At 34.5% G+C, this 11,924-nt stretch overlaps 1 protein-coding gene and 1 gene segment (V, D, J or C); both read right to left on the minus strand.

The window, feature by feature from the left end:
* The window catches only part of LOC115114400 (T-cell receptor alpha chain constant-like), a 41,123-nt gene extending 36,281 nt beyond the window's left edge, over positions 1–4,842 (minus strand). Inside the window, 1 exon segment of the C gene segment in view lies at positions 4,812–4,842. Coding sequence covers positions 4,812–4,827 — 16 coding nt within the window.
* Positions 4,843–6,352: 1,510 nt separating this feature from the next.
* Positions 6,353–11,924, minus strand: LOC135565688 (uncharacterized). Of its 4 annotated transcripts, XR_010461789.1 has the most exons (8): positions 11,425–11,923; positions 11,132–11,289; positions 9,455–9,745; positions 9,209–9,286; positions 8,966–9,075; positions 7,176–7,243; positions 6,773–7,077; positions 6,353–6,443 (listed from the first exon to the last, which is right to left on the minus strand). XR_010461789.1 is itself a non-coding variant. In XM_065013411.1 (6 exons), exons 2-5 carry the CDS (start codon positions 11,190–11,192, stop codon positions 8,966–8,968), a joined length of 540 nt encoding a protein of 179 aa, XP_064869483.1. In that variant the 5' UTR covers positions 11,193–11,289; positions 11,425–11,924; the 3' UTR covers positions 7,441–8,802. The 4 variants fall into 4 exon arrangements, 2 of the variants coding, with proteins under 2 accessions (XP_064869483.1, XP_064869482.1); XR_010461788.1 differs by having other exon boundaries at positions 6,773–7,243; XM_065013411.1 differs by lacking the exons at positions 6,353–6,443; positions 6,773–7,077; positions 7,176–7,243 and adding an exon at positions 7,441–8,802 and having other exon boundaries at positions 11,425–11,924.

Below are 11,924 nucleotides of genomic sequence, written 5' to 3' on the forward strand. Positions count from 1 at the left end.
GACTACTGATAGTTGGAATAAAAACAAATAGCACATTATTAATTAGCACAAAAAACGAACAGGTATAAAATCTGTAGTACTATGTAACATGTTACTGTACTGTAATTGGTGTCTGCATGTGTAAATCTATGTAAATAGGCCACTTTAAGGATTTAGTCACTAATGTGATTAATTTAATGAACTTACTTGAATCAACTTTTAATTTTGTGCCTTTCCCAAAGATGATTTTGTTGACTCCACCAGTAGTCACACAACATGAACCCACATTACATAAACCATTTAGCAAACTACAAGTTCTTCTTATAAGGCTAAGAGCATTTCACTGGAAAATACACTGAAACTCTTACACAGTTTAGATTCCCCCCCAATAATGATTTTGCCTGATTATTTTGTCTTTCTGAAGTTGAGAATCTGGTTATCCGTAACACTGTTGTTCTACTTCCAAATACCACTAATAAATACTAACATTATATTGTTTTTATAATGTGAAAGGTTGCACACTTGTTAAATTGCACAACCATGATTAATCCTTTAAATTGATTTGCACTTACGTGAGTTAATAGTCAGCTTTATTCCTTGACCGAATATGACCTTGTTGGTGCTTGTCACACAGTGTTATATTCCTTAGCAATTACTCATGGTCACAACTTCGGACACAAATGGTCTTTACATTTTGGTTGAATAATTCTATCAGTTTGCATACACTAACTTGTTATGCATTAGTTTACAAAACTATGGACTGATAAAAAAATATATCACTTACTTGAGTTCACTATTAATTTTGTGCCTGTCCCAAAGATGATTTTGAATCCACCCGTATTCACACAACAAGAACCCACATTACAAAAACCTCTTAGCAAAATTTTGCTCTCATCTGCTAGGGAATTGATTTGTTCAGTGAAACAATACCTTGTATATAGTCAATTGAAACTGTGTGAATCACTCAACAGAAAGACAACTTAAAGACTAATTTGGCACTTTTTGGATAACTTTTAAGGTCTAAATGTCTGTTTTGCATTTTAATTAATTACCTCATGGTGTGAATTGTCCAAATAATCTTTGGCACAATATTGAAAATGAACTTACTTGAGTTAACTATTACTTTTGTGCCTGTCCCAAAGATGATTTTGTTGGCTGCACCAGTCACACATCAAGAACCCACATAGCATAAACCTAGAATGTCTTCTAATAAATAAGTGGACGATTCACTGAAATAATACCTTGAAAATAGTCAAAAAAAGTATGATTATTTTGTCTTTATCTGAATTGTGGATCTGTGATCTTATTTCAATGACGTAACATATCTATTAAACCATATTCTACAGCATTTCATCAGGATAATGATCAATGCCACTTGTAGAGGTCCTCTTTGGAGAACATTTGGGAAGCTTATTTCTATAACTATCTCAAGGGAAAATGTAAGATATTGCATTTAGAATTCTTTGGGAGTAATACTATCATTTTACAACATATATACGTGGTCAGACTGGAACATCATTTTAAGGTGAAGGATTGGTATAAGTATGAGCTACTGTATTAATATCTGTTTTAAATCTTACTTGATTGCACAAAAACTGTTGTTCCACTTCCAAAGATCAGCTTTTGTCCGCCAGTATTCACACACTAACTAAAGGCTTAACAAAAACAGCAGAACCCCAACAGCAGAGCTTCTAACGCATCATAATCAATATTCACATACAGTGAAAACACTGTTATATGGTTAGTTTTTGTATTTTGCTTATGTTATTGTATTCTTAAATGACACAATGATTAATGTCATATTATTAATGAATTTTAACTTACTTGAGTGAATGATCAGCTTTGTTCCTTGACCAAGTATGAATGTATTCCCATATGACACACAGTGGTATATACTATAGCAATTAATAATGGAGTGATTTTTAAACACACCGTTTTGATTGACTGACTATCTGATTCTAATTGAAGCACAACACATTGAAGCATATTTTGACATAATCTATGTTTTTGGGGTAGTTATTTTGTTTTGAAAAATATCCCGGGCACAATTTGCTTTCATAAAAATTCAATTGAATCTATTTCATGTGTGCCAGTTGGGAAGGGATTTTGCTTATAGATCGTTGCTTATTGATCGTTGCAATAGCTACCTCTTTCTTTCAGTATATTCAAATCTATTTCAGCCTCTTTTATATAGGCCTAGTATAAACTAATATTTCACTACAATTTTCAAATATTAAATGCATTTTAATACTGATGACTGAGTGAAGGGGGAAAATGTATGAACTTACTGGATTCAATAAGTAATCTGGTGCCTGTCCCAAAGATAAATTTGCCAAAACCACCTCCAGTTGTCACACAACATGAATCCACACAACATAAACTGTACACTGTCTACGCTGAAAAGCTGCTCATAGTTTGTATTCAAGAAATTGAGATTGAATGAAGAATATAACAACTAATATAGATATCATGATATTCACTAATAGCAATGTTTTAAGTTTATTTTAGCCTGTTGTAGGTCAATTCCTTCCAATTGATTACATAATCATTACATAATCAAGAATGCCATATTGACATGTTTTCTCATGAAAAATGTAAATCTCTCTTTCTTAGATATTATATAAGGTAAAAACGTTTGTTTGACTAATTTCACTGGTTCAAGCACATATACAAATAGCTCAACTGCACCCCTAAAATCTGAATTGCTGGGGTTGACACCAGAGCTCAGTAGTTGCAGCACCCACTTTGAACAAAATAAACAATTCAATTGATGCTCTCTCTGTATATCAATTCATCAAATGATTGGAATGAATACAGGCATAACCCCTTACCAAGAAGACTTTTTGATTCTGTTATAAACTCATTATAGGGAGATATTTGTTTCTAGTTTAAAATCCAACGGACATTTAAAGATATCAAAAAAATCTATTAATGAATATAGGTTCTTACTTGTCTCAATTATTAGCTTTGTTCCTGTTCCAAATGTAAGCTTCCCTCCAGAGATAGACACACAGTGGTAGATTGCAATACATTTACAACATGCTTTACTAGATGGTCTTCTTTTCATTTTCTAAATGTCCTTATTTCTCATGAACAACTTCTTAGGAAGTTATAGAAATACACAGTATTTTGTTTTACTTACCAGATTCAACTAACAGTTGGGTTCCATTTCCAAAGATAAGCCTGTTACTATTCCCTCACACAGTATTTTGTTTTACTTACCAGATTCAACTAACAGTTGGGTTCCATTTCCAAAGATAAGCCTGTTACTATTCCCTCGTCACACAGTATTTTGTTACCAGTTAAAAACCAGATGCCGAATTCGAACAAGACAAAATAATGGAATAGTGCTTTAAAATAGTGTGATGTTTAAAAAAAAAATTAACTCCCTCTACTTCATGTACAGTATATTTACAGTGAATTACAGATTTTACTTACGTGTCTGTACAATCACTTTAGTTCCACTTCCAAAAATAAGCTTGTATCCCCCCTGGGCAGTCACACTGAGCTACACACCTTACCAAATACTCTAACATGTAAATGTGTTAGAGGGTACACCAATTGCCAATATGTAATCATTCTAACAAGGTCAATTACAGTAAATGGTAAATAATCCACTCGTACCACCAATATTGTAATGCATTTTGTCACATTACTCTGTCTCAATTAGCATACTTGATCATGTAAGCCTACAGTCATCATGAAGCTACACCACACAGACTTATTTCATAATGCCATAATTAAGCCTTCATTTCTGTCCTTATTCCTACGTAGAACTTCACACAAACCTCTGAGCAACATCATATCAAAGCTTCTTTTCTTCACATGCTTTATAGACATGCAAAACCATGAAAATCCTGAACATTTTACTCAAAAAGGCACTTTGACTTTCTTTCTAAAGCAAACTGTACTTACTGCTTAGTACTAGCAGCCTTGTGCCTCTCCCAAAAATGATCTTTGTACCGGCATCATTCACACAGCCTGACACACCAGTATATAAACTCCCAATGCATAGGTCACCTCATCTCAGCAGAAAACAGTTAAAAAATACAATCTGAACCTGTCCAAACTGATTCCGTATAAAATCAGTACAAAAATATATAAAAATAAGTTGCAATTATGATCATGGATACATCACCTACCAGTATTTATGAAAAGTTTGGCTCCACTACCAAACACAAGTTTTCCTGCTGCCCCAGTAGTCACACAGCATTAAACTGCAGTACAATTACAGCAGTTTGTTGTGCACTTATATAATATTGTAAGTCTTCAGACGAGACAATGCATTTTTATCTCATTCTCAGATATATCTTGAAATCACTCAACAAACAAACTTTAGGTTGTTATTTGAATAGATGTTCTGCCCTTTATCCACACAAAGCCAACACTGTAGTTAGTTTAGGCTACTGTTACCTAATTTGTGTATCTCACTGTGTATTTAATTACGGTAGTTGTTAAGTAAAAGTCCCAGTGACGTTATACTTTAAATAATCTCACCTTTCTCGACAAACAGTTGAGTCCCGCGTGCAAAAGTAATTTTGTCACTTGTTCTTGTCACACAGTGTATTCTTGCTCACTAAAAACCCGATTTCCCCAGACTTCCTGACTAGACATTTTAAGTCACTATTTTAAGTAACTTCTCACTATTAAGTTCTGGTTACCCAATGGAAACAACATCCAAAAAGGTAAAACGTAGGAACACAGAGTTTTGTTAACTTTTTAAGAGAACATTACTAACTGAGTTTTTGGGGTTAAATCCAAATAATACCATATATTTTACTGTTGGGAATACATTTAATTCAGTATTTTAGCGAGAAATATATTAAACTTACGTGTCTCCACAATCATTTTTGTTCCACTCCCAAAAATAAGTTTTACTCCCCCCTGGGAATTCACACTGAGATACAGACCATGACAATTACTCTGTACTAAAAATGACCATTTCCAAATCAGCTTTTCAGTAATATTATAATGCATTTTGCTACATTCTACTGTATGAATTGGCATTCTTTATCAGCTAAGCCTAATAAAGTTACCACAAACAAACTTATTTCATAATGCCATGATGAAACCTTAATATCTGTCCTTATATCTATGTAGAACTTCACACAAACCTCTGAGCAACACCATATGAAAGCCTCTTTTCCTTTCTTACATGCCTATAGACATACAAAACCATGAAAATACTGAACAAGGACTGCATGATATTATTCAAAAAGGCAGTTTGACCTTCTGTCTGAAGTAAACTGTACTTACCACTTAATACTAGTAGCCTTGTGCCTCTCCCAAAAATTATCTTTGTACCAGCATCATTCACACAGCCTGACACACCAGTATAAAAACTCCAAATGCATAGGTCACCTCATCTCAGCATAAAACAGTTGAAAGTTACAATCTGAACCTGTCCAAACTGATTCGGTATTAAATCAATGCTAAAAAGATACAAATACGTTTAAATGATGATGATGGATACATCACCTACCAGTATTTATGAACAGTTTGGTTCCACTACCAAATATTAATTTTCCTGTTGTTCCAGTAGTCACACAGTGTTAAACTGCAGTACAATTACAGCAGTTTGTTGTGCACCTATTCAATATTGTAATACTTCATGAGACAATGCATTTTTTTAACTCATTCTCAGATATATCTTGAAATAACTCAACAAAACAACTTTATAGATATTCTGCCCTTTATCCACAAAAGCCAACACTGTAGTTAGCTTAGGCTACTAGCTTAGTGATGTTAAACAATCTCAGCTTTCTCTACAAACAGTTGAGTCCCATGTGCAAAATAAATGTTTTCACTTGTGACAGAATATTTTTGCTCACTTAATAACCTGATTTGCCTTGACTTCCTGACTACATATTTTTAGTCACAATTTGAATTCACTTTTCACTATTAAGCTCATCTTAACCAACGGGAAAATATATTTAAAACAAATATATATGAAAAATGTATGAACACACACAGTTTTGTTGACTTTTTAGGATTAAGCAAAAAAATATTAAACTTACGTGTTCCCACAATCATTTTGATTCCATTCCCAAAATGTATCTTTCCTGCCCCCTGAGCATTCACACTGAGATACAGACCAGGACAATAACTCTGTACTGACAATGGACCATTTCCAAATCCGCTTAGAAAAGAAAAGTCTCATGGAAAAGGAAAATCTAAATGTGTTATGAAATTAAAACTGAAAATGTTTAAGTAGTAAGTATTAAACATTGAGCAGAAGAGCAGATTTTAACAAACAGTTTATTCCCAATAACGTAAAATGAATTTCAGAGAGAGCTATATTCTCCACTGTTGCAACACATAGCTGAGAAATTACACAATATTGAAAACAATAAGTAATACTTACGGGATTGCACAATGACATTCACTCCAGATCCCAAAATCAGCTTATTGTTAGAGCCAGCCGACCACAGTGCTACACTCCTGTACACAAATCCTCTTCTTCACTACAGGGTCAACAAAACAGTTTTAGGGTCAAGTCAAAGGCATTATTCAAGATATACCAAGCAATCTCAGTCAGTATTTTAGTCACATACAAGAATTGAAAAACAAAAACTTAAAAACTTCAGATAATCAGAGCAATATTAATGTGGTTCAATAACATACTGTACAATACTTCACAATGCATCATTTTGTTTCAATGCATCATTTATAGTATTATATCTTGCAATGTGCACATGTAAGTATAAGATGGTGTAAATATCCACTTAGTGATTTTCATATATTCCACCTACAAGACCTCTACATAACTACATAAATCTCTTGTTGCACTTACATGACTGCAGCTCTTCTGTTCCTTTGAGAAATGAAGTCCTTGGCTGAGGAAAAGCTCTCACACTGCAAAACTCTCCAAAAGAAATACAGTTTGTGTCACCAATCCACCATTATTTACATTGCCTTACATACATACACTTGCACCTCTAAACTGTGTTTCAAATGAATGTGTAATATTTGCTATATGATCTTTGGATAACTGTCATTAAATAAAGTACCTTTAAGTCTTTGTGTGCTCTTTGCTGAATACCGGCATGTTCTTCCATTCAGGACTCATTTATACTTCTCTTTATCATACTTCTTTGTCTTGCAGGAAATGATCAGGATATCAGATATATAATGTACATACTTTTGACCTACTGGCCTATTGCTCCACAGAAGAGACCACAAATTCCAAGCCTCACCTGTGGCCTACATGACGTAGACCATAGTCTTGTGTGCCAGTCTCAGTGTTGAAAGAGATCAGGTAGACCTAGGAAAGGTTGAGACATTCAACACCATAGTTTTGAGGACCAGTTATTGGCTACTCGACCATGTGGATGGAGAAAAGATCAGGCTGAGTCCCAAATGGAACCCTATTCCCTATATAGTGAAGTACTTTTGACCAGGGCTCATAGGGCATCTAGATGTGTACTACATGTGCATCTCCACCAAAATGTACCAATAACATGAAAAATATGATGGATTTATTAATTTAATAAAACACTTGAACACCAAAAAGCTCAAATTCACAAGCAAAATGTATTACGGTGGTTCAATTGATCATATATAGAAGATACACAACTGAAAACAACAATACTGCATGACATTTTTCCTCACATCATCTCTCTATGCCTCCTTCTCAAAACGCATTAGAGAAGGAACCAGAAGGAGACAAGGAGGGAGGACATGAAGAATCAAGAAAATACAATTAAGATACACGCAGTGAAGCAATACTCAGGGCCCAGTTTTTCAAAAGTTTTCTGGATTTGGCCTATCGGATAGGATTAGGTACATAGAAATAGAATGAATAGAACGGACAAATCGTTGACTTGAATGGGGATTCCCGTTCCTGTCAGTCTATTTCTATGCATTTAATCCTATCCAATAGGCGAAATCCAGACAGATAACTTTTGAAAAACTGAGCTCAGGTGATTTAGTGGTCACAATGTCAACGGAGAAAAACACATTTACAACCAGCAGAGGGCAACATCATCTCATATTCTAAAATGTGCACTTCTCTACTAAATCTGAAGGCCTAATGATTAGTCCAAAGCAAATGTTTCTGGTAAACCGGAGTCTGACTACTACTTTCCGACCATTTTAGTCATTTGATAGACATCCACCTTTTCACGTTCATAATGGTTTAGATTAGAATAAAAAAAGCTGTGTCTGTTTATTTCAATACATTTACAGCTCTCATATATATACGATTCTAAAATGTTTGACTGATATTAGACACACATGTAATTACAAATGATTTTCATAATACAATTCATCAACCATTATAAGGTGTGTGTTTCTCACTATCATGTGTGTTTCTCGCTATTGTTACTTCTTGAGCACACATGCGAATAAAGTAACTGATGGAGCCATTTCTTGGAAGTCAAGGTGTCTTATAGATCTTTATCTGTTCATATGGTTTCAATGTACTGGTGAAAATGTGGTTTAAACTCTCTATTGACAGGTTTTGTGCATTTAGAAACAACTGCAAAGTATCCACGTACACAACTTGATCAATGCACAATTGCATTATTGTTTGAAATCATTTTTGGAGTCTTTATACACTTTTGATGACAACTCGCAGTTAAAGATATAATACAAGTCAATAGAAATAACATAACACAATATAAAATGATATGGAATATAACATGTAACCTAATGTTTAATACCGAACAATCACATGCATAACATGTGTATTTAGTATCTAGTATTTCCAAAGTGTAAGCAGAGGAATTGCAGCATTCAACCCTGAAAAAGTCAGATACTAATACTGTTGAAGCTCTCGATAAAACCACAAGGCAGGTTTCACAAACTGGATGCAAAGCAGAACTGAAAAGTAGGAGTCCAAGTGAAAATAGGTCTGTAAATAGAATTGCGAATTATTCTGTAATGCAATTAAGCAAATTATTATAGATTATATATTTTCTTTACAGCTGTCATTTAATCAATTTATGTCAACAATCTGAACTAAAACAGAGTTAATTTCACTTACCTAGAACACCAGGGCCTTGACAGTAAATAGCACATTAAATGCCACGGCTTTGGCAAACAGCACTCTCAAACCATACACAACCAAGGATGTGAAGTTCATCTTGGTATAATCTGTAAAAAACAAATGTTGTGTCATTTCAGTGTTTTGCACACTTAGACATGCTGAAATTTAAACATGTGTGCATCATGCAGTACAATTGACTTTACACCATGTTTTTATTTAGTGTAGCAAAATATCACCAACCGGTATAGTTGGTGGCAGTAGCATTGTTGAGGCGTTCATGTTCGCAATTGTCAGAAGCAGTTGTAGCCGTGGTCTTATCTGAAAGCCAGTAAGTGATTATTAAAAGTTATTTCTCGTCGTGTCATTTACAGCCATCTTTACCATTCTCCATGAATGATTGAGATGTTCATTGATGAATATACTTACTTAATTCATTGGTCAAAGCCACAGTAATAATGTGAGATATTATTGTATATAAATGATTACCGTTAGACACATCTGGAAAACCACCATCATCAACACGCTTCTTGACGACGCCATCCATCTCACAACGCTTGATATTCTCTTTGGAGAATCCGGCAAAGAAGTAGGTACGTGTGGAAGATAAAGCTGCCTTGGTTGTTTTGCGTGGGACAGTAACATTATTCCCCAGGGTGAGATTCATGTTTTCAATCCTAGGAAAGAAGCCTGTAGCCAGGCACACCTCAGGCTGGTCATCATTCTCTATCTTGTGTAGTGGGGTGAGGATGGACAGTGTTGGGCGGACAGGAGTTCCATCTGGAAAATACAATAGGGTTAGGTTGATTTAAACATCTTGGTAAATATGCAGAAACACAAAAAAAATGTTATGTCACACAATATATAAAAAAAACAGGTACAAATATATGATATAAATCAGGGATGGGCAACTTTGATGGGGGCCACACAAAATCTGGACTCATCATAATGGCACCGCGGTTGCTCGTGGGTCTGTGTACCCACATTGCAAGCAAAACAATCTTTGTGACAGCAAAGATACATTTTCCAAGTTTTAGAGTACAGTTTGTGCAATTCTACACATTTTGCCATGTGGTGTAGAGAAAATGTTGCAGTTTTAAAGCAAGTTGCTGCAATTTAACACATTGTTCCATGTGGTGGAGAAATGATTTAGCAATTTTATAACAAATGTCATGTTATTCTACTCATTTTGCCATGGGGTGAAAGAGGAAAATAAAATGTTTTACAGACGATTTTCCGCAAATCTACACATTTGCCATAAGGTGTAGAGAAATATTTGCCGTTTTTAATATGATTGATATCTATGTGAGACTGAGTAACAAAATCAATGAGGGTCCCACGGCCAGTGATTCGACCATGATAAAAAGTTTAGATAGGTGGCCACGAAACTAATTTAGCAATCTAAAAAATGTTAGCGGACATGGGCTAATTGACTGACTATCAGTGACTGACATAACAAGAGAAAAACTGCTGATTCACAGCCACATTTAGAAATTGCACTTTGTGTATTCTACTAATGTATCTTTTTTGGGGGGTAGAATTGATCCTTGAGCATTCAAAAGGGCAGTTGTCCTTCCCTGATCGAAATAGTCCAGTAATAGTCTAACTGATATTTATTTTAATATCCAGAATTTTTTAAAATTCTGTGTAATCTGATGGACAGTTTGCTTGAAGTATTTCAGTAATTTAAATGATCAGACAAAGAAAATTAGAACTGTCCCCACATCACAAATCAACTTGTAACTTCCAACATTATGTATTTTCTGTAAGATAAAACCATTTGGTGTGGTAGATGTAGGTGGTTAATATACTGAAATACTGAATGATTATCATTACCATTATCTATCCAGCGCAGGCTCATTGAGATAAATATATTTTACATGAGACATGGTACGAGACAGCAATAGCACAGCAATGTTATAAATCATTTGAAATATTCAAAAACATATAGTGTGATAACTGAGAGCTTGGTCCAAAACTAAAACTTTTGTTGCACATTCACAGTCTGTTTGCAAATCTCATCTCAAATATAAGGCTTTCTACCAAAACATTTGTAACATAGGCTACTTGTATCAAATTAACACACTTTCATCCCCCTACATATTTTTGATTTTCACAAATGTCCTAATTAACATGTTCATTATTGCAAATTGAGAATTTACTTACTGGGTTTAACAATGAGATCGATGGCTTTTCCAAATGTCAGTTTATACGCACTGTGGAACATATCCTTACAAAAACCTCTTACATCTGGTTTGTATAATTACAGCGTTATGTCACTTCCAAGTACAGTTTGGGACTAATTGCAGAGTCAAGATGGCAACCTAGAACATGTTTAAGCTTTAAAAATACATTTTCACACGTTCATAATCAAAGTTGTAAAACTAAGGCTAAGACCAAATTGAACAAATAACGAGATATATTGCCATGTTTGCAAAGATAATGAACTAACTACTTACCAAAACTGTAATGCAATTTGTTTGCCCAGTAGTGTCAGGTGCCTTGTTGACTTTTAAGGTTCTGAACATAGAAATTATGTTGAGAGTTTTTGTACAACGCGACATGAATATTCAGTCACTGTGGTATCCCACTCCACACTGTGATAAAACGTAGCACAAAAACCCATACACATTGATATCATCAACCTTTGGATAGGAGTCATAGAATGACAATGTTTCTTGATAGACAGGTAGCATTTCCTTAGCATTCTGAAAAGTTTAGAAAGTCAATGATAAAAAAATATGTTAAAACGTTTTTCTACGTTTCTTTTCTGTTTGTGAATCAGGCCCATTGTCTGAGCCCCCTTTAAAGCGCCAATCAGCAGTTGAAACAATAACAAAGCAACTTTTAAAACAAAAGTGCATTTTAAAACAAATATCATGCAGTTCTACAGCAAATTTCCTGCAATTATTCCCATTCCTGCCATTATACACATTGAAGCGACCCGCACAGACAGCTG

This window comes from Oncorhynchus nerka, linkage group LG9b (genome assembly GCF_034236695.1).
Source record: "Oncorhynchus nerka isolate Pitt River linkage group LG9b, Oner_Uvic_2.0, whole genome shotgun sequence".
Classification (NCBI taxonomy): domain Eukaryota; kingdom Metazoa; phylum Chordata; class Actinopteri; order Salmoniformes; family Salmonidae; genus Oncorhynchus; species Oncorhynchus nerka.

What these genes read in the sequence shown, in the direction of transcription:
- LOC135565688 (XM_065013411.1), bottom strand. Translation starts at nt 11,192, where the DNA reads ATGTTCCACAGTGCGTATAAACTGACATTTGGAAAAGCCATCGATCTC. An exon ending in CGATCTCATTGTTAAACCCA is followed by an intron (nt 9,746 to 11,131) that starts GTAAGTAAATTC and finishes TGTATTTTCCAG; the next exon opens with ATGGAACTCCTGTCCGCCCA. An exon ending in TACTGCCACCAACTATACCG is followed by an intron (nt 9,076 to 9,208) that starts GTTGGTGATATT and finishes TGTTTTTTACAG; the next exon opens with ATTATACCAAGATGAACTTC.